This window comes from Oncorhynchus tshawytscha, linkage group LG28 (assembly GCF_018296145.1).
Source record: "Oncorhynchus tshawytscha isolate Ot180627B linkage group LG28, Otsh_v2.0, whole genome shotgun sequence".
NCBI lineage: Eukaryota > Metazoa > Chordata > Actinopteri > Salmoniformes > Salmonidae > Oncorhynchus > Oncorhynchus tshawytscha.
The window spans coordinates 12,426,842-12,449,987 of record NC_056456.1 but is presented as its reverse complement, the minus strand read 5'-3'; the positions used below and the strand labels follow the sequence as shown (position 1 = coordinate 12,449,987).

Sequence of the window (23,146 nt, the reverse complement as noted above, 5' to 3'; positions counted from 1 at the left end):
ATTTTTTTTTTTTTTTTTTTGTGAAAAAAAACGTATTACTTGTTTAAAAAAACATATCTTTCTCTGGGTAATTGAGTTAGTATATAATTTCCCATTTTTTTGCATGAAATATAGCTCAGTATTTGAATTATTTATTTGATATCGTTTTTTTGCGAATCTTTATCAAGGGTGATAATAATTTGTGTGGTGACTGTGGTGCCAAATTGCCACGCTTCCACCTACAAAGTCAAAGAGCAAAAGAAGGAAAGCAAATATTGTGAAAGCTGTTATTCAAAAGAAAATCTAGTCAACCTGATTAAGATTTGGTTGCGAAATAGAGCGGGTAACAATATTTTCAAAAACAATACGTAATCCCAGAGGACACCGCTCCTTTTACTGCATTACCTAATCCCATCAACCATTGCGGGAGGCGGGAACATGGCTGGTTGTCCACGCAACGTGCATGTCATTACAAAAAGTAACGCCCATCACATCATCTCAAACCAATAGGAAGCCTTAGAAATTACATCATTGTTATTTTCAGTATAGCAGCAGCATAGAAGTGGATAAAGTTCGTCTCCACGTTGGAAGTGCTAGAAAGTACATTGTATCGAGTGAGATACAGCATCTGCTTAGAAAAGAAAAGCCTTATTTCAGTTGGCAAATCGAATAAAACAATTCTTAATTGAAAAGACGTATATCGATTGAGGAAGTGAATATTTTTGTTTGATACTATTCTTCTTTTATCAAGTCTCAAGAAAAGTTTCCACGTAGGACATCAAAAGTTGTCCTCCGACTTGAGTTTCGAATATTAGTCTACTTGTCCTAAAATTGTCAAAAGATTGGGGACATCGGATTGCAGTTTATCACTCAATTGTTTATTGCAATTTCAACAGTTGATGCGTTTATTTTTTCCCAACAACTGTCTTCGAGATAAAGACCAGTCAATTGATGCCCACCAAGATGGAAGCTACATTCTATGACGAATCGGTAAATGGTCAGCAAGGCGCAGTGGGTGGATATCATGGGTTTAACCCGAATAGTATGAAGCAGAGTATGACACTGAACCTCAACGACCCTAAAATGTTTAAACCTCATCTGCGGGCGAAAGCTATCGATATACTGACGTCCCCTGATGTGGGATTATTAAAACTGGCCTCTCCGGAATTGGAAAGGCTCATCATCCAGTCCTGCAATGGTTTGACGACTCCGACCCCAACTCAGTTCCTCTGTCCCAAGAACATCACCGACGAGCAAGAGGGTTTTGCTGAGGGTTTCGTGAGGGCGCTCGCGGAGCTTCATTATCAACAGCATATGCCTAATGGGAGTTGTGACTCTCAGACGAATGCTTCAAACGACATGGCATCCGCATCTACTATATTGGACAGTCCTATACCCTACAGCTGCACCGTGCGCCCCGAGCCACCGGAATACACAAACTTGGGCCTTTTCAATCGGGCTGTCAGCTCTGCGTCGGCACCTACCGGCGACAGACACTCTTCCGCCAGTTACACGTCCGTCCCGTCCCAAACCCACATCGAGACCCAGCTGCCAGCCCAGCACCCACGGCTACAGCCATTCAAAGAGGAGCCCCAGACGGTGCCCGAGATGAGCGGCGATACCCCTCCGATGTCTCCTATCGACATGGAGAGCCAGGAGAGGATAAAGGCCGAGAGAAAGCGCATGAGGAACAGGGTGGCCGCGTCTAAATGCCGGAAAAGGAAGCTGGAGAGGATCTCGAGGCTGGAGGACAGGGTCAAAAACCTGAAGACGCAACACACAGAGTTGGTCTCTTCTGCCAACGTGCTCCGGGACGAACTGGCACTGCTCAAACAGAAGGTCATGGACCATGTTAACAGCGGGTGCCAACTCATATTGACGCAGCAGCTCCAGGCGTTCTGAACAGCCATAAGACATTGCGGTTTGAGTGAGAGACTTTTCATTATGGGACCAAACGCAGCTCATATAGGGGCGTGTTCTTCGTCTTTGCACCCTAACAGAATGGCGACAAGAAAAATAAACGTATTCGTGGAATAAATGGGCTAGTGGTGGCTACGGCCAACAAACAGTGGCAATGCCTATTGATCGATTACGAGTTCTGACATTGTCTAGTATGTATATAGACCAAGTCTAGCACTGAGTTTTCTCACCAGCGACAAGTTGTACAATGTAACACTATAACGTTACGAGACATTGCTTTATTGACACACCTTGTGCGAGGATTGACCCAGAGGTGTTTGTGTACTAGGACTGACACAAAGCTGCCTTACTTTCTTAACATTTACATTAATACCATTTTGTGAAAAGGTTCAAACAAATGTTGACCTGAATGAAGACTTTATCATAATACTATTTTTATGCCTGTCTTTTGAGCACTTCAGAAAATACAAATATACGACAAATACAATGTGGAATAAAAAGTCATGAATTGAGAATATTGTCTTTGTTATAATTATAAAGAATCGGGTTTTAAATAGCTTTTATTGGCGCAGAAAACACGTTGAATAGTTCGTTCTTGGATGAACAGTGAATACATTTAATGTTTGTTAACAGTAAAATGGGGACAGACTGACCATTGAGTCACTCCAGTGTAGTGTAATCGCTTGGTAGGGGACCGTGCTCCTCGACAACGATTGGACACCGTTTCGGAAATGAGCAGCAAGCAAGCCAAATATGGCAAGAGAGCTCTGGGAGCAGTTACGTTTTCTATGACGGTGGGTCAGGGTGTGCCTAAAATACTGTCTGTCTCCTGTTGTAAATGCTGGTTGGTACTAAAAGTCTTACGACTGGTGTTTTAAGGAGCTGAGGTGCTATATAATAAATTAAAATATCTTTGATAACGAGTTCATGACTGAGAAAAAAAAACATTCTTCAATAGTGTCGTGTAGATAGTGTAATGTGTTCAATAGATGTGTATACGTGTTCAATAGTGTCAACTACTGCCCCCCCTTCACACCTACACTGCTGCTTAAATGATTACCACTATGCTGCTATCCATTGGTTATTGATTGACATTCCCAAGTATCTATTCATACTGCTACTGGTCACTATTACTCCTGTTTACATGTACAGTGCATTTGAAAAGTATTAAAGGCCTCTGGACTTTCCCCCCACATTGTTATGTTACAACCTTATCAATTTTAGAATGTATTTTTTTCCCCTTAATCAATTTACACACAAAACCTCATGACAAAGCACAAACAGGTTTGTATACATTTTTCGTAAATGTATATTAAAAATAAAAACAATATCACATTTACATAAGTATTCAGACCCTTTACTCAGTATGTTGTTGAAGCACCTTTGGCAGCGATTACAGCCTCGAGTCTTCTTGGGTATGACACTACAAGCTTGGCACACCTGTATTTGGAGAGTTTCTCCCATTCTTCTCTGCAGATCCTCTCAAGCTCTCTCGGGTTGGATAGGGAGTGTCGCTGCAAAGCCAGAGATGTACAATCAGGTTCAAGTCCAGGCTCTGCCTGGGCCACTCAAGGACATTCAGAGACTTGTTCCAAAGACACCCCTGTGTTGTCTTGGCTGTGTGCTTAGGGTTGTTGTCCTGTTGGAAGGTGAACTTTCGCCCCAGTCTGAGTGCTCTGGAACAGGTTTTTATCAAGGATCTCTCTGTACTTAGCTCAGTTCATCTTTCCCTCGACCCTGACTAGTTTCCCAGTCCCTGCCGCTGAAAAACATCACCACAGCATGATTCTGCCACCACAATGTTTCACCGTAGGGATGGTGCTAGGTTTCCTCCAGATCTGACGCTTGGCATTTAGGCCAAAGAGTTCAATCTTGGTTTCATCAGACCAGACAATCTTGTTTCTCATGGTCAGAGTCCAGTGGGTGCCTTTTGGCAAATTCCAAGCGGGCTGTCATGGGCCTTTTACTGAGGAGTGGCTTCTGCATATCCACTCTAACATGAAGACCCGTTTGGTGAAGTACTGCAGAGATGGGAGAACATTCCAGAAGGACAACCATCCCCACAGAGAAAATCTGGAGCTCTGTCAGAGTGACCATCAGGTTCTTGGTCACCTCCCTGACCAAGACCCTTCTCCGATTTCTCAGTTTGGCTGGGTGGTCAGCTCTAGGAAGAGTCTTGGTGGTTCCAAATTTCTTCCATTCAAAAGTGATGAAGGCCACTGTGTTCTTGTGGATCTTTTTCTTGGTACTCTTCCCCAGATCTGAGCCACAACACAATGCGGTCTCGGAGCTCTACAGACAATTCCTTTGACTTCATGGCTTGGTTTTGCTCTGGCATGCACTGTCAACTGTGAGACCTTATATAGACAGGTGTGTGCCTTTCCAAATCATGTCCAATCAATTGAATTTACCACCAGTGGACTCCAATCAAGTTGTAGAAACATCAAGGATGATCAATGGAAACAGGATGCCCCTGAGCTCAATTTCAAGTCTCATAGCTAGGGTCTGAATACTTTAAATAAAAAAGGTATGTTATTTATTTTTAATACATTTGCACAAAAAAAATCTAAAAAACAGTTTTCACTTTGTCATTATGGGGTAATGTGTGTAGACTGAGGATTTTCTAAAAAACAAAAAACAATTTTAGAATAAGGCTGTAATGTAACAATGTGGAAAAAGTCAAGGGGTCTGAATACTTTCCAAATGCACTGTATATAATACCATTAGTGTATAACCATAAGTAGTTATATATATATATATATATCCCTGTAACCAGTCATGTTTTAGGCCAATATACATGTAAACAGGACTATCACGCCTACACGGACACTTGCACACCACTTATGATGCTGCCATACTGTTTACTACTATTATAAGGGATTCACAGCAAAGCTATGCTGAACAAATTTGCCTCAAGAACCCATACGGTCCCTCAGGATAGATTTTCCTCCATCTTGGACATTTTGAAAAATCTTTGAAAAACTTCTCATGAACCATAAATCCAAATTATACCATCTCTTAACTTAGTTTTTCTCAAACTAAGGGATTGGTGACGAGATGGCTGAGTTATTGATAAATCAGGAAATCAGATTTTACATGTGGATTTACAAAGGTTTTAAATGGACTATCGACTTTGTAGGGTCATCAAATACATTACCATGATGAACCATGTTAAGTTTGGCTTTGATATCTTTAAAAAAGTTAGTCAAAGTGAATTGTTAATAGTTTCCTATGTAAGGCTATTTGAGAAAATAACATTAATGCATTCAAAGATGGTCACACTATACCAATAGATGCATATTAGCACATATGCTAAAATGTGAAAAACAAAAATATAATAATAACTTCAAAGAAATCTTCTCATGAACCATGACACCAAATGTGGAATGTTGGCCCATGCTACATCTTAACTTAGCTTGAGGAAAAGCTAAAAGGGATTGGTAAAAAGATGGCAGAGTTAACAAATCAAAAATCAGATTTGACGTGTCCATTTAAACCACTGTAAAGCCACTCCAAAGTGGCCTATCAACTTGAAACGCATCATCGCCATCATGGACGTCCTTAAGATGAACCTATAGATGCATGTTAGCACATATGCTAATAATACTTAAAACATCTTCTCATGAAGTCATGAAGTCAGATTGAGTCTATATACCAAATCTGGAGTCAATGAATTAGCCTAATGAATTTGACAATGATTAGTTGCTGCATTCAAAGTCGGCCACACTGCACCACTAGATGGCACCATATATCACCAGGGCTATAAAGAACTGAACCGATGGACATGGGCCATGAAACGTGGTAAGTAAACCTTACGTAGATGTCCTTACAAGCTGTGTGAACAAAGTCACTGCAACCTTAGATGGCTGCACCAGACCAGTTGGTGTCACTATAGATGTCATTGGCAACAGTGGCACCATAAGATACTAGAGTAAATACTATTGGTCAAGTGGACTTTGATATTAAACAAGATCGCTGGTGTAAAAAAAAATAATAATAATAACTAAACCATATATACACACACACACATATATACATATTTGTATGCATACTAATGCATGCATTGCTCTGACACAGTACAGTGAACAAGGACCCAAGTGTACTACTCAGGCATAACTCTACAAGAGCATGTTAATATCGCAATAGTAGGGCTGCAACATTTGTACACAAAGGCTTGGGAAATACAACAAATGTAACACTATTCTATCAAACAAATTAACTGACAAAATAAACCCACCAGAAGGTCAGAAATGCACACCTCCTCAAACGTATTAACATCACTAACGGTGCATTTAAAGGAGGGTCAGAGAGGCTATGGGAGAGATATCACTGTGTGCGCACCTGTGTAGACATGTTAGTGCCATAACAAGCTGTCTGTGACCACACCACACTGGGCCTTCATTCCTTCCTTCCTTCTCATTACAGCACAGCTCTGTGAGCCTTCAACACAGATCTACTGTGTGCATCTTAGGCTGGGTTTGCACTCTACCAAGCGTTCAAAAACGTTATTGACACTAGTGTAAAGTTGTGGTGCGCGGTGAAGCGGTTGCAGAGCCTCTACGGAGTAGACCTAGTGGAGTGGAAATCCAGTCTTCGATATCATCCTCTCGCTCTGCTTCAAGGCAGGGTTTAGGGGCCATTTGGATGCCTCAACACTGTGTGTTAAACTCTCCATTTGTCTCAGCCATACTCCCACCACAATCTGCCTGTCTATCCACCAGACTGTCTGTGTGTGTGTGTGTGTCTCAGCTGACGAGCAGACCATCCTTCCCTGCGAGGCGTTGGCGGTGCACATGGTCCTGCTCCAGGTCCTCGTGACTGGGATGCCACAGCCGGGACAGAATCCGTTCCATGTTCAGGGCATACATGGTGTGAGAGGGCATCACACCTCGGTGGACCTACGTTAAGGAAAAACATGAACAATATAGTCGTTTGAGTTGACTTTTCTTTCACATACAATGACACATACCTTTTCAGCTTTCCTTTTGATTAGAGAGAAAAACAAATTTTGAATGCAGTTGAAAAAGCAAATCAATTCAAATGTCAGAAAGTTTTTTGTTATAGGTATATCATGTGACGTAAGGCAGATTGAAGCTGTGATTCTCTCACCTGTAACGCTTCCAGGAGGTCAAACATGCTGATCGGAAGGAGGGGCGCAAGGAGACTGTCACCAGAACAGGCCAATAGGAGAGCAGCCTGCTGCTCAGCATCGTCTTGTAATAGCTGAGGGGGCGGGCAGGCCAGGCGAGATGCACTGTGAGGTGGGCTAGAGTACGAATGAGGAGAGGGAGTCAGAACAGACAGACAGAGACAGACGAGCATGACAAGAGCCTAAAAGTAATTTATTAGTAAGGGGAAATTCTGCCTGGCCCTAAAACTGCAAAGGACCCTGCCTTTGTAAATAAAATAAAAATAAGTATTTTAAATGGACCTCTATCCAGTCTCCAAGTGATCCTTTTTGCAGTGTGCTGTATGGGCAGCTCTCCTACCTCACTTTACTACTACTACTGGTGCTTCATGTACCTAAAGTATAGTAGGTTGTTTGACCTAACAACCATTTAAGGTAAAACTGAAGTCTATAAAATTACTCTAAGTTGACCCTTGATGTTACATTTGAACAGAGCAGTTAAACTTTATTCTACAGTCCGCCGCTTACCATACAGTTACTCATTAAAATGGTAATAGCCTAATAATTGCATTTAGGTTTCTATGCAATTCATTGATACAAGTAGATGTGCAACCAGAGGGGGGAAAAAGCTGTAATAAAAAAATATAAACTCTTGACCACCTTTATTCCACACACAGACGCATTCAAAGCTCTCCCTCACCCTCCATTTGGCAAATCTAACCATAATTATATCCTCCTGATTCATTCTTACAAGCAAAAACTAAAGCAGGAAGTACCAGTGACTTGGTCAATAAGAAAGTGGTCAGATGAAGCAGATGCTAAGCTACAGGACTGTTTTGCTAGCAGACTGGAATATGGTCTGGGATTCTTCCGATGGCATTGAGGAGCACACGTACATACATACCCCAACCAGAAGCCATGGATTACAGGAAACATCCACACTGAGCTAAAGGGAAGAGCTGCTGCTTTCAAGGAGCGGGACTCTAACCCATAAGAATATAAGAAATCCCACTATGCCCTCCAATGAACCATCAAAACAGGTAAAGCATCAATACAGGACAAAGATTGAATCATACTACACCGGCTCCGATGCTCGTCGGAGGTGGCAGTGCTTGCAAACTATTAGACTACAAAGGGAACCACAGCCCCAAGCTGCCCAGTGAGCCTATTTTTATTTATTTAACCTTCATTTAACTAGGCAAGTCAGTAAGGAACAAATTCTTATTTACAATGACGGCCTACCAAAAGACGAAAGGGGATTAAAATAAATTCAACATAAATATAGGACAAAACACACATCACAACAAGAGAGACAACACTACATAAAGAGAGACGAAAGACAACATAGCATGGTAGCAACACCACATGGTAGCAGCACAAAACATGATACAAACATTATTGGGCAGTCAACAGCACAAAGGTCAAGAAGGTGGAGACAAAAATACATCACACAAAGCAGCCACAACTGTCAGTAAGTGATTGAGTCTTTGAATGAAGAGATTGAGATAAAACTGTCCAGTTCGAGTGTTTGTTGGAGCTCGTTCCATTCACTAGCTCCAGCGAACTGAAAAGAGGAGCAATCCAGGGATGTGTGTGCTTTGGGGACCTTTAACAGAATGTGACTGGCAGAACGGGAGTTGAATGTGGAGGATGAGGGCTGCAGTAGATATCTCAGACAGGGGGGAGTGAGGCCTAAGAGGGTTTTATAAATAAGCATCAAACAGCGGGTCTTGCGATGGGTATACAGAGATGACCAGTATACAGAGTAGTACAGAGTGCAGTGATGTTTCCTATAAAAGTGCATTGGTGGCAAATCTGATGGCCGAATGGTAAAGAACATCTAGCCGCTCAAGAGCACCCTTACCTGCCGATCTATAAATTATGTCTCCGTAATCTAGCATGGGTAGGATGGTCATCTGAATCAGGGTTAGTTTGGCAGCTGGGGTGAAAAAGGAGCTATTATGATAAAGGAAACCAAGTCTAGATTTAACTTTAGCCTGCAGCTTTGATATGTGCTGAGACAAAGACAGTGCACCGTCTAGCCATACTCCCAAGTACTTGTATGAGGTGACTACTTCAAGCTCTAAACCCTCAAAGGTAGTAATAACACCTGGGGGAAGAGCAGCATTCTTCTTACCAAATCACATGACCTTTGTATTATAGCTGTTCAGAAGGTTAAGGGCAGAGAAAGCTTGTTGGACACTAAGAAAGCTTTGTTGTAGAGCATTTAACACAACATCTGGGGAGTGGCCAGCTGAGTATAAGACTATCATCTGCATATAAATGGATGAGAGCGCCTCCTACTGCCTGAGCTATGTTGTTGATGTAAATTAAGAAGAGCGTGGGGTCTAGGATTGAGCTTTGGGGTACTCCCTTGGTGACAGGCAGTGGCTGAGACATCAGATTTTCTGACTTTATACACTGCACTCAGAGAGGTAGTTAGCAAACCAGGCCATAGACACCAATACTCCTTAGCCGGCCCACAAGAATGGAATGGTCTACCGTATCAAAATCTTTGGCCATGTCAATAAAAATAGCACAATATTGCTTAGAATCAAGGGCAATGGTGACATCATTGAGGACCTTTAAGGTTGCAGTGACACATCCATAACCGGAGCAGAAACCAGATTGCATACCCGAGACAATACTATAGACATCAAGAAACCCAGTCAGTTGATTATTGACAAGTTTTTCAACACTTTTGATAAACAGGGCAAAATAGAAATGGGCCTATAACAGTTATGATCAGCTTGATCTCCCCCTTTATTTAAAGGACAAACTGTGGCTGCCTTCCAAGCAATGGGAACCTCCCCAGAAAGGAGAGACAGGTTAAAAAGGTTGGAGATAGGCTTGGCGATGATAGGGGCAGCAACCTAAAAGAAGAAAGGGCATAAACCATCTGACCCTGATGTTTTTTTGGGGTCAAGTTTAAGGAGCTCCTTTAGCACCTCAGACTCAGTGACTGCCTGCAGGGTGAAACTTTGTAGCAGGACAGGGGGGAAAAAAAGAGGGAGAAGTGTCGGGGATAGTCGCATTAGAAGGGGTGGGAGATGAGGAAATGTTGGACTGGCAAGGAGGCATGGCTGAGACAAATAGGAATCCTGACTTAATGAAGTGGTGAATAAAGAGCTCAGCCATGTGCTTCTTGTCAGCAACAACCATCAACATTAAGGGACATGGGCAGCTGTGAGGAGGGTTTATTCTCCAGAACTTCTTGGGGTTAGACCCACAGAGAGAGAACTGCTCCTTAAAGTAACTAACTTTGGCCTTCTGGATAGCCTGAGTTCACTTAATTGTCATTTGCCTGAATGATAGCCAGTCAACTTGAGTATGCGTGTGCCGAGCCTGTCGCCAAATGCAATTGTTGAGGTGGAGTAACTCTGCAAGATCACGGTAGAACCAGGGGCTGAACCTGTTTTTAATTCTTATTTTTCTTTATGGGGTGTGTTTGTTAACAATACCATTGAAAGTATCAAAAAAGGAAGGTCCAAGCGTCTTAGACAGAGAGGATCAAGCTGATTCTATACCATTTACAGAGGCCAGTTCATGAAGGAAGGCTTGCTCATTAAAGTTTTTTAGCAAGCGTCTATGACAAATCAGATGAGCTAAATTACTTCTATGCTTGTGTCAAGGAAAGTAACACTGAAGCATGCATGAGAACGTCAGCTGTTCCGGACAACTGTTTGATCACGCTCTCCAAAGTCGATGTGAGTAAGACCTTTAAACATGTCAACATTCACAAGGCCAGACGGATTTCCAGGACGTGTAATCCGAGCATGTGCTGACAACTTAGCAAGTGTCTTAACTGACATCTTCAACCTGTCCCTGACTGAGTCTGTAATACCAACATGTTTCAAGCAGACCACCATAGTCCCTGTGCCCAAGAACACTAAGGTAACCTGCTTAAATGACTACTGACCCGTAGCACTCATCTGTAGCCATGAAGTGCTTTGAAAGGCTGGTCATGGCTCACAACACCATCATCCCAGAAACTCTAGACCCACTCCAATTTGCATACCGCCCGAACAGATCCACAGATGACGCAACCTCTATTGCTCTCTACACTGCCCTTTCCCACCTGGACAAAAACACCTGTGAGAATGCTATTCATTGACTACAGCTCAGCGTAATGCTCAAATGTTCATTTTGTCCCATAAAGATTATTTTTATGGCCGAAACACCTCCGTTTGTACTTCACGTTTGGTTGAGAAATCCACCGGAAACTGCGGTCACGACAACGCCGAAACATATTCCAAATTAGATCCATAATATCGACAGAAACATGGCAAACGTTTTTTTATAATCAATCCTCAAGGTGTTTTTCAAATATCTATTTGATAATATATCAACCGGGACAGGTGGCTTCTTAGTAGGAAAGAGAGAAACAATGGCCGCATTTGTCTTTTACGCACAAAACACTGAGAGGCTCCAGCTGACCACTGACGCAATGTTGTCGTTCAGGCTAATTTTTCAAAATAAAAACCTGAAACTATGTATTGTGACACTAGACACATTAGGGAAGCCATAGAAAAAAGGAATCTGGTTGATATCTCATTCACTGCTCAATAGGGACGCATAGGAACGCAGAGCTTTCTAAATAAGAGTCCCTTCCGGATTGGATTTTTCTCAGGCTTTCACCTGCAATATCAGTTCTGTTATACTCACAGACAATATTTTGACAGTTTTGGAAACTTTAGAGTGTTTTCTATCCTAAGCTGTCAATTATATGCATATTCCAGCATCTTGTCCTGACAAAATAGCCCGTTTACTTTGGGGAACATTATTTTTCCAAAAATGAAAATAGTGCCCCCTAGTTTCAAGAGGTTTTAAGACAGTCGTGAAGAAGGCACGACAAAGCCTATTAACCCTCAGGAGACTGAAAAGATTTGGCATGGGTCCTCAGATCCTCAAAAGGTCCCACAGCTGCACCATCCTGACTGGTTGCATCACTGCCTGGTATGTCAACTCCTCGGCCTTCGACCGCAAGGCACTACAGAGGGTAGTGCGTATGGCCCAGTACATCACTGTGGCCAAGCTTCCTGCCATCCAGTACCTCTATACCAGGCGGTGTCAGAGAAAGGCCCTAAAAATGGTCAAAGACTCCAGCCACCCTAGTCATAGACTGTTCTCTCTACTACCGCACGGCAAGCTGTACCGGAGCACCAAGTCTAGGTCCAAAAGGCTTCTTAAAAGCTTCTACCCCCAATCCATAAGTCTGCTGGAAAAAGAATCAAGGGCTACGCAGGCCCTTCTTTTACACTGCTGCTACGCTCTGTTTATTATCTATGAATAGTCACTTTAACTCTACCTACATGTAAATATTACATCCACTAACCGGTGCCCCTGCACGTTGACTCTGTACCGGTACCCCATGTATATCGCCTCGCTATTATTATTTTACTGCTGATATTTCATTACTGGTTACTTTTTATTTTCAATGTTTTACCTAAAACTTTTTTTTCTTAAAAACTTCTTAAAGCATTGTTGGTTAAGCAGGGCGGCAGGTAGCCTAGTGGTTAGAGCGTTGGGCCAGTAACCAAAAGGTTGCTGTATCAAATCCCCGAACTGAAAAGTTAAAAATATGTCGTTCTGCCCATGAAGGCAGTTAACCCACTGTTCCCCGGTAGGCCATTATTGTAAATAAGAATTTGTTCTTAACTGACTTGCCTAGATAAATAAGGGTGAAATAAAAATGTAAGGGCTTGTAAGTAAGCATGTTACTGTAAGGTCTACCTACACCGTTTGTATTTGGCGCATGTGATAAATAACACTTGATTTGATACTTTGTTGAACATTTTTCTAGTTGATTTAAGGCAGCTGAACGCTGCAGAAAGACAATTAACCTCATTACCAATCTGTGACAATGTGGTAGGCTGCCAGGCTGTTCTTCAAGTAGGGCTGGGGGGTGACATCACTGCCGAAGGCGTAGGGGAAGTGTCCATCACGCAGTCGGTAGGCCTTCCTCCTGGACACCACAGCAGTCAGCATGTCCTTCAGGTGGTTCTGTGGTAGTGGAGGGAACGACAGGTGAGTGAAGTGTGTGTATGGGGAGGGGGGGGGGTCCTGAGTGGACTGATCCAACTTGCTGTTGGAAGGGGTACAAAGCCTGTCTCAAAGCATAAAGTAACCTGTGCTACATGAGAAACATGAATTCTTACAACCCTTCTCATATCTTGTACTAGTATCCCATAAAAACACACACTCGATACATACCTCCACTGCGTGGACCATGGTGTTGACGGCGTCCTCCGTGACGTTGTCCAGGCCCAGCTCAAAAGCGGTGACCATCATGCGGGCCTCCAGCTGGCCCCGGGTGGGCAGCAACAGGGTGTGGGCACTAAGTCTCAGCTCCTCTTCCTCACTCCCAACCTCCCGCGGGCTGAAGGCCTGGGCCGCACTCAGAGGGTTCTGGGGCTGGAAGCGATGCTGGACACGCAACGGGTCACACGCACAGAATTATACTTCACCAACAGGAGAGGTCTGAAGTTTATAAACCATGTATTACTGCCACCTCCCATTATGCATTACTGAAGGACAACAACTCACATCAAATTTCTGTCTGAAGGAGAACTTCTTTTTTCCTTTGGCAGGCTTGCCAGGCTTGGAGGCTGAGCTACCTGCCCACTGCAAAGATCCAGCACCCTCTGGAAAAGGGGAATGGGTTGCAGTCAGGTTTGTGGTCAACATACAGATGTGTGGTATCCATCGATAGTAATATACTCGATGGAAACCCTACCTGGTGTGGCGACGATTATCTGACAACGTGTGAGAATGGCCAGGAGAAAGTCATTGTGGACATGAACTGAGAGAGAAAGAAAAATAAGTAGAGTTGGATTTAAATTCTTTTTTTTTTTTTTTGCACTGAGCAGACTAGCTCTGGTCCATACGCTTGTGTCAGCTCGTAGTGCAAATAGGACGCATGTGCATGGCTAGCGGCTGTAAACAAAGTGCTCTCATTTCATATTTTGGAGAACGGACAACTGAAGAATTCAGTGAAAAGTTCAATCAGAACTCTAGTAACATCTTAACTTTGGTGAGTAATGAAAGTATATTGAAGCCAGTCACTAAAAAAATTTGTTGATGGGGGATGAATGGAAAGATGCAAGTCGCTGACATGGACCAGAGCTTGGTTTAAAACCCTTGATTGCTGATGCTATGTATTGGTCAGTGAGAGGTTTTGAAGCCCCAGGTCACCCATATTGTCACTCCCCAGAAGAAGCAGTCCTCCATAGGTATTTCGATTAAAAAGGACAAAATTACATGTCATTATAGGTTTTGGGGGCAGTAATATTAGAACTTTCCAAAAAGTATACTTAAAGTTTTTATATATTTTTTCAATTTTATTTTTAGCTCACATAATATAAAAGTATGCATTAAGGTGCGTCTAATATAATAAGGCAAAAATACATTTAGACATTAATAAATGCATTTTTAAAGCTTCCAAAATATTTTTTACAACAGTGGGGGAGTGCCTAGATGAAGGCGGGGGGCTTCAAAACAGGCCTTTCCAACCCTGACCCAATATATACAGTTTAAAATGGAAGTTTACTTACACTTAGGTTGGAGTCATTAACTTCTTGGTGACTGGGGGGGCAGTATTGAGTAGCTTGGATGAATAAGGTGCCCAGAGTAAACTGCCTGCTTCTCAGCCATAAAAGCTAGAATATGCATATAATTAGTATAATTGGATTTTTTAAAAACTCTGAAGTTTCTAAAACTGTTTGAATGATGTCTGAGTATAATAGAACTCATATGGCAGGCGAAAACCTGAGAAAAAAATCCAACCAGGAAGTGGGAAATCTGAGGTTTGTAGTTTTTCAACTCATTGCTATTCCAATATACAGTGTCTGTGTGGTCATTTTTGCACTTCCTAAGGCTTCCACTAGATGTCAACAGTCTTTAGAACCTCGTTTCAGGCTTCTACTGTGAAGGGGGGCTGAATGAGAGGGGATTGAGCCAGGTGTCTGGCAGAGTGCCATGGGCTCGTGACTCAAGTTCTTGTGAGAGTTACCTCGCGTTCCATTGCTTTTCTACAGACAAAGGAATTTTCCGGTTGGAACATTATTGAAGATTTATGATAAAAACATCCTAAAGATTGATTCTATACTTCGTTTGACATGTTTCTACAGACTATAACGGAACTTTTTGGACTTTTCGTCCGACCTTTCCGCTGGACTTGCACGCGCGTTTGGATTTGTTTACCAAGCACACTAACAAAAGGAGGTGTTTGGACATAAATTATATACTTTATCGAACAAATCAAACATTTATTGTGTAACTGGGATTCCTGGGAGTGCATTCTGATGAAGATCAAAGATAAGTGAATATTTATAATGCTATTTCTGACTAATGTTGACCCCACAACATGGAGGATATCTTTATGGCTTGTTTGGGCTCAGAGCTGTACTCAGATTATTGCAAGGTATGCTTTTTCCGTGTTTTTTTCTGAAATCTGTCGCAGCCGTTACATTAAGGAGAGGAACAGTAGTGTCCCACCCCGCCAACAGCCAGTGAAAGTGCAGGGCGCGAAATTCAAAACAATCTCATAATTAAAATTCCTCAAGCATACAAGTATTTTACGCCATTTTAAAGATACAATTCTTGTTAATCCAGCCACGGTGTCTGATTTCAAAAAGGCTTTACAGCGAAAGCACCACAAACAATTATGTTAGGTCACCACCAAGTCACAGAAAAACAGCCATTTTTCCAGCCAAAGAGAGAAGTCACAAAAAGCAGAAATATAGATAAAATTAATCACTAAAATTTGATGATCTTCATCAGATGACACTCATAGGACTTCATGTTACACAATACATGTATGTTTTGTTCGGTAAAGTTCATATTTATATCCAAAAATCTGAGTTTACATTGGCATGTTATGTTCAGTAGTTCCAAAACATCCGGTGATTTTGCAGAGAGCCACATCAATTTACAGAAATTCTCATAATAGACATTGATAAAAGATACAAGTGTTATACATGGAATTTTAGATCCACTTCTCCTTAATGCAACCACTGTGTCAGATTTTAAAAAACTTTTAGGAAAAAGCACACCATGCAATAATCTGAGTACGGCGCTCATACGACAAATCAAGCCAAACAGATATCCGCCATGTTGGAGTCAACAGAAGTCAGAAATAGTATTATAAATATTCACTTACCTTTGATGATCTTCATCAGAATGCACTGCCAGGAATCCCAGTTGCACAATAAATGTTTGTTTTGTTCCATCATTTATGTCCAAATACCTCCTTTTTGTTTGCGCGTTCAGTACACAATCCAAACTCACGACGCGCGGTCACTAGCAGCAGATAAAAAGTCAAAAAGTTCCGTTACAGTCCATAGAAACATACCAAACGATGTATGAAATCAATCTTTAGGATGTTTAACATAAATGTTCAATAATGTTCCAACCGGAGAATTCCTTTGTCTGTAGAAAAGCAATGGAACAGAGCTCGCTCTCACGTGAACGCGCGAGACTGAGCTCGTGGCTGCTGGCAGACCTCTGACTCATTCCCCTCTCATTCGCCCCCACATTACAGTAGAAGCAATCAAACAAGGTTCTAAAGACTGTTGACATCTAGTGGAAGCCTTAGGAAGTGCAATATGACCCCATAGACACTGTATTCGATAGGGCAAGAGTTGAAAACCTACAAACCTCAGATTTCCCACTTCCTGGTTGGATTTTTTCTCAGGTTTTTGCCTGCCATATGAGTTCTGTTATACTCACAGTTTTAGAAACTTCATACCGTTTTTTATCCAAATGTACTAATTATATGCAGATTCTAGCTTTTATGGCTGAGTAGCAGGCAGTTTAATTTGGGCACGCTTTTCATCCAAAATTCCCAATGCTGCCCCCTACCCTAGAGAAGTTAAACAATTTAAAAGCAAATTTGTGGAGAGTTTGAAAAACAAGTTTAATGACTCCAACCTAAGTGTATGTAAACTTCTGACTTCCAACTGTATATATAGACCCGTTCCAAACAGACCCGAGGACAACCTGTATAGACCTAGTCAGATCCAGACTTGGTCCTATCCGAGTGAGGGAGCTGAGTTACTTTATTAACCGGAGGTGATAAAGTGCGAGAAGAGACAGTCTAGCAGGTGGGGCAGGGCAGTACTGTGAGTAACACAGGGAGGAAGGAACCAACAAGCTACACACTCCAGAAAAGCATCGCTCTGTGTGTGTGTGTGTAGCCCCTTCCAGAAAAGTCTTAATTACACATACCCGAGACAAACATATCAAATCTGACCCAGACCCGAGACACTACTTATAATTCTGGATCCAGACCCGCTCAGGTCCCAGTTCGGGTCTCAGGCAATGTTACCTCTAACCTGCAGGCTCACAGCTCCCCGGGAATGCCCCCCAGAAGAAATATCAGCCCGCATAGAGAAGCACGACATTGAACTTCACTCAAATTTTCACTAACACTATGAACATTTCCCTTTACTATGGGAATTGCGATCTAATCAATGCAATGTTAGCCACTTTCAATGCAACATACCGAAACAAAACAAAGTATGCAAGAGATTTTGTTTTAGGCAGAACGCATCAGAGTAGGCTTATATTGCATTGATAGGCTTGAGACCCGAGTTAGGCATAACCAATCAGAGCTGCAGTAGGCTTATATGCAATTAAACTATTACCATATATGGATCTGTGCCATTCCCTTTTAACTGGACTGTGTTTACAGCAAGAGACCAAAGCGAGAGCTGCATGTAGCCACATGCGCACATTTGTCCATATCCTTTGCTAGTTAGTGACTTATTAGCCCAGTTATAGATCATTTGTAGTCAGCAATGGGGGAGTGATTGATTCCTACAAAAGCACAAAACATGTGCATTTGTAGCCTATTTTTGTGTTGTATTTTGCAACAGGCATGAATAAGCCAAGTAGCCAACAGGTAGCATAATTTGTCTTTCCTGTAATAATGGTATGGGAATAATGATGCATTTTATTTTAAAGTGGTATGTTGCAACAAACACAAAAACATTTTTATCCTTATCTGAAGAACAAGTGGATACCCAAGTTAATGTCAAGCCCTGCATGTTTTTTCTAAAGTCTCATGGAATGTATGCCTACATTCAACACCACCCATCGGCTGCTACCGTAGGCTGAATTACAGAACAGCTATTTCCATGTTAAAATGTTAGGCCTACATTATGATCAAATAGCCACAGTAGCCTACTTGACCACTTAAAACTGTAACTTAAAGCGGTTACAGCCTCATCGTTCACAGTAAACACTCGCTGGAAGTCACACAGCATTTTCTAAATGTTCAAGTTTGCGCTAAGCAGATCTGAAATTTGCTCAGTGCATACATTTCGATATGAAGACCTCTAGTCCAACCCACAGAAACAGTCAGAGAATGTTGAATAATTTCTCCACTAACCGTTGTCTTGTGCCAAAAGGCGACGAGCCTCGATGTCAAACTCTTCCTTGCTTATCTTGTGTTTGAACCACAGTTTCAAGTTCGCCCAGTAACTATAAGAGATGCAATTGAGGAAATTAACATTCATGACAACGTTAGCTAAACATTCAGTAAAGTTAACGTAAAAGCGTGCGCATACTAGGTTCGATTTGCTCCTGGCAGAACTTGGCTTGGCGAAGTGAACGTTTGTGCCTCGCATACCCTCTTAAAAGACCTTCACTTGAGAAATTGCAATATTACGCTTTGTCCCTAAAGACAACGTAGCAACATAGCCAGTATACACTTCCTCAAAATAGTCGGAATGAATATAAGATTAATTCATAAATTGTCATTCATTTTGACGTTTTTGCAGGAGAGGCCTTAGTCGAGCCAGATTACATCTAACTGAGATGTTCGTTGCAGCATTTCTGAAGTAATAAACTAGTCATCTCTCGTTGAATAACAACACGTAGTTCCCACTCCTACAAGGTGGAGTAGACTGAACTTCGACTTGGGAGAGTATTCGAACACGCCTGGTGTTCAAATTGATTACGTTCGTTGCGGAACAAGAGTTGAGTGGAGATAAACGGACTCAGTTCAGTTTTGTCAGTCGTCCTGATGAGTCGTTCCCAGCTAGCTAGTTTATGCTTGTGGCTAGAAACTTATCTGCTGAAGGTTGGTCTTGGGACTGTTCAGAATTATTCCATTTGAATCTGATTCATTTTTATTTTTTCTACATTTTACCTTTATACCTCATACCTGTATACAGGTTGAACATTGCCGATTTTGACACTCAAACTCCTAAATTGGAACGCAATGGCTGTACAGTAACATGCTATACCTGACTTCAGAGCTCAGGGTCTCCGCTTCACAGTTCTGTATGGGTTTTGACCGACAGACGTTCTGAACTTGAGCACTGAGTGCCACAAGAAGTTGACCCCATCCCTCCTGCTAATTGGGACTTTTGCAAATGTTTTGTTTTCAGAGCGAGGGAAATGCTGTAAATAACGAGGACACCCGTGAGGCCAAATGTGCACTGAACATCTCCATATCACAAAACTCATGTAATATACTGTGTCAACGTTTATGATCACTATGTTTTATGTAATTACAAGATGACATGGCATTATACACTGGGTTGTCCTGAACAGAATGAGCCTGTTGGTTGTATTGTAAAGAGCATTTGCTCTGGACCACGCATCAGAATGCACTCATGACTCCATTCCATGCGCACCAAAAGTACGATCTGCTTCTCTGAATTGCCTTGTGAAAGATTAACACTGTAAAATCGTATTTTATAATTTAGCTAGTCATGTTGCAAATTATACCCACCTGACCCAGATTGCGATTTATAATAGATTGCGTAAACAGTAGAACAAAAACGCCACAAAACGAACTGTTCCGGATGGATGGGGACGCCTTTAGTCGCACAATTTTACATCTACCTAAAGATGTTTGGTGCAGTATTTCTCAAGTGGAACTAGTCATCTGTCGTCGAATGACAAACACCTAATTGAAAAATCCCTACTGTTGACCAATCACTGACGAAGGGGCGTAGACTTTGAATACCGAACTTCGACTTGCCTCGAGAAAAAGTGTGTGCTCGGAACAGCCTAAAAAACCCTGCCGAACGCCCAACAGTTTTTTTTGTTTGTTTATATGCGCGAATCGGGTACTCCCGAGTCGATATTCACGTAATAAAAGGGAATTCCCATCGACCACAAATTGATATTTGTAGCACCGGGCCGTCGTTTGATATTACTACTTTTTCCATAACGACAATACAAGTTTGACGTTGGGCGAAAAAAATAATGTTCATTAAATGTACCTATGACAATTGTCTACAGACATGTCGATAACCAGACTTTAGACTTGCTTTCAATGAGAATAACAAAGTCATTACACATATACTTTTTAAAAGTAGTTTTGAACGGTAAATTGGCTAAAACAAGCAGACAAGAAAATTGCATTTGTAAAAAGAGCCAATGGGGTAACCTAGGTAACCACAGGTTGTTTTACCCACAGGCGGGCGAGGTCGCGATGTTATACCTATGGGTGTGTTGGTAAATTCACTCTGGAGTGCCAATCTGCGTTCTGGACGTTCGTAAATTGAGAGCATTGTCAGATTGCCCGTTAGTAAATTCAGAGGTCCACTCTCGGGAGCATTCAGAGGGCACCCTGGACGCTCTGGCCGAGGAGTAGAGTTGATCCGAGCAGTCAAGCCGTTTTGAGCTCCCGAATGGCACAGTGGCCTGAGGCACTGCATCTCAGTGCCTCAGTCCCTGGTTCGAATCCAGGCTGTATCACATCCGGCAGTGATTGGGATAGGGCAGCGCACAATTAGCCCAGCATCATTCGGGGTTGGCCATCAATGTAAATAAGAATTTGTTCTTAACTGACTTGCCTAGTTAAATAAAAAGTTAAATGTACAAAATAATCATTTAAAAGCACCCAAGCTAAACGGCTAAATAAAGTTGGCTAGTTTGCTAGTTACTTCCAGATACAAATAAGAGAACGCCTCACTCTGACCATTTCACTCACCCTAACAACAATTTTGGCAACAATTGTAATAACTTTTTTTGCCGAAATGTACAGACACCTGTCATATTAAACGGGTGTTGCGCGTTCGGAATGCATCAGTTACTCTGCACTCTAGCACACTCAGGCAAGAAGCTCAAAAACCGAGATGATAGCCAGAGCGAATTTACGAACGCACCCATAATACCGACTGGGAAACAAGCTACAGGCTTTAGCTAGCTAGATAATACATAGCCGTTAGCAGAGAGCTAGTTTTAGCTATCCATTTGTGGCCAATTAAAACAACTTTTGAAATAGGAAAGTTAAAAACAAAAGTGTAAGGACAACATCAAACCAACCAATGGTTGCTTACTTACTGTTTAACATTATCACCAATTGCTTCAGTTAAATGTTTCTTGGCAATTTCAAGCTCAGTAGCATGGGCTGCCATAACGACGTCTATACAAGTGTTGGACGTAATCATTCCGCGCCTGGGCTGCATCTTCTTTTTTCTGTTATCGGAAATGTGTGCATCAGCAAAAGGTGTAATAGCGCCACCTATGAACATGGAATATAGGAAAACACGCACACACACACACACACACACACACACTTCTGCAATTACCCTTTCCTGCCAGCAGAGAGCACACATGCCTCAAGAGACAGTGCTGTGTATTATTAACAGTGCATTCGGAAAGTATTCAGACCCCTTGACCTTTTCCCCATTTTGTTACCTTACCTTAGTTTTTTCCCCTCATCAATCGACACACAATAACCTACAAAGCAAAAACAGGTTTTTAGACATTTTAGCAAATGTGTTAGTAATCAAAGTTATTAAAATGAAATGTATTAAAGAAACACCTTTGGCAGCGATTACAGCCTCAACTCTTCATGACGCTACAAGCTTGGCACACCTGTATTTGGGAAGATTCTCCCATTCTTCTCTGCAGATCCTCTCAAGCTCTGTCAGGTTGGATGGGGAGTGTCACTGCACAGCTATTTTAATTTTTTTATTTAACCTTTATTTAACTAGGCAAGTCAGTTAAGATCAAATTCTTATTTACAATAACGGCATAGGAACAGTGGGTTAACTGCCTTGTTCAGGCAATAGTTATGTAAATGTGATTTTTCAGTCCATTTTTTTGATAAATGAGCAAACATTTCTACTGTGCCTTGCGAAACTATTCACCCCACTTGGCATTTTTCCTATTTTGTGGCCTTACAACCTGGGATTCAAATATGCTTTTGGGGGATTTATATAATTTGATTTACACAACATGAACACTTTGAAGATGCAAAATATGTTTTATTGTGAAACAAACAAGAAATAATTTAAAAACTTTAAAAAACTGAGCGTGCATAACTATTCACCCCCCCCAAGTCAGTACTTTGTAGAGCCACCTTTTGCAGCAATAATGTGCCTAGCTTATATGTGCAATAATGTGCCTAGCTTAATGTGCCTAGCTTATATGTCGCTATAAGCTAGGCACATCTAGCCACTGGGATGTTTGCCCATTCATCAAAGCAAAACTGCTCCAGCTCCTTCAGGTTGGATGGGTTCCTGATGGTGTACAGCAATCTTTAAGTCATACCACAGATTCTCAATTGGATTGAGGTCTGGGCTTTGACTAGGCCATTCCAAGACATTTAAATGTTCCCCTTAAACCACCCAAGTGTTGCTTCAACAGTATGCATCGGGTCGTTGTCCTGCTGGAAGGTGAACCTCCATCCCATTCTCAAATCTCTGGAAGTTTCCCTCAAGAAGTTCCCTGTATTTGGCACCATCCATCATTCCTTCAATTCTGACCAGTTTCCCAGTCCCTGCCTATGAAAAACATCCCCACAGCATGATGCTGCCACCACCATGCTTCACTGTGGGGATGGTGTTCTCGGGGTGATGAGATATGTTGGGTTTGTTCTAAACCTAGCGTTTTCCTTGATGGCCAAAAACCTACATTTTAGTCTCATCTGACCAGAGTACCTTCTTCCATATGTTTGGGGAGTCTCCCACATGCCTTTTGGTGAACACCAAACGTGTTTGCTTATTTCTTCTTTCAGCAATGATTTTTTTATGGCCACTCTTCCGTAAAGCCCAACTCTGTGGAGTGTATGGCTTAAAGTGGTCCTATGGACAGATACTCCAATCGCCGCTGTGGAGTTTTGCAGCTCCTTCAGGGTTATCTTTGGTCTCT

At 42.0% G+C, this 23,146-nt stretch overlaps 2 protein-coding genes across 3 annotated transcripts; one reads left to right on the top strand and one right to left on the bottom strand.

The window, feature by feature from the left end:
• The first annotated feature begins 538 nt into the window (after positions 1–538).
• On the top strand, positions 539–2,414 carry LOC112226753 (transcription factor AP-1). The gene has a single exon (XM_024391275.1). The coding sequence runs from the start codon at positions 931–933 to the stop codon at positions 1,879–1,881; it is 951 nt and encodes a 316-aa protein (XP_024247043.1). The 5' UTR covers positions 539–930; the 3' UTR covers positions 1,882–2,414.
• Positions 2,415–4,559: 2,145 nt separating this feature from the next.
• LOC112226752 (transcriptional adapter 1) lies at positions 4,560–21,448 on the bottom strand. Of its 2 annotated transcripts, XM_024391273.2 has the most exons (8): positions 21,332–21,448; positions 18,420–18,511; positions 13,764–13,829; positions 13,574–13,671; positions 13,241–13,453; positions 12,879–13,030; positions 7,009–7,165; positions 4,560–6,797 (listed from the first exon to the last, which is right to left on the bottom strand). In XM_024391273.2, the coding sequence occupies exons 1-8, from the start codon at positions 21,436–21,438 to the stop codon at positions 6,645–6,647; spliced, it is 1,038 nt and encodes a 345-aa protein (XP_024247041.1). In that variant the 5' UTR covers positions 21,439–21,448; the 3' UTR covers positions 4,560–6,644. The 2 variants fall into 2 exon arrangements, with proteins under 2 accessions (XP_024247041.1, XP_024247042.1); XM_024391274.2 differs by lacking the exon at positions 13,764–13,829.
• Between the last annotated feature and the right edge of the window lie 1,698 nt (positions 21,449–23,146).

Bases quoted from the DNA above. Each gene is read 5' to 3' on its own strand.
- LOC112226753 (XM_024391275.1), top strand. From the start codon at position 931: ATGCCCACCAAGATGGAAGCTACATTCTATGACGAATCGGTAAATGGT.
- LOC112226752 (XM_024391273.2), bottom strand. From the start codon at position 21,438: ATGATTACGTCCAACACTTGTATAGACGTCGTTATGGCAGCCCATGCT. The intron at 13,830-18,419 runs GTTAGTGGAGAA...TTTCTCTCTCAG, and splicing joins CCTTTTGGCACAAGACAACG to TTCATGTCCACAATGACTTT. The intron at 7,166-12,878 runs GTAATGAGGTTA...TTCGTACTCTAG, and splicing joins TACCACATTGTCACAGATTG to CCCACCTCACAGTGCATCTC.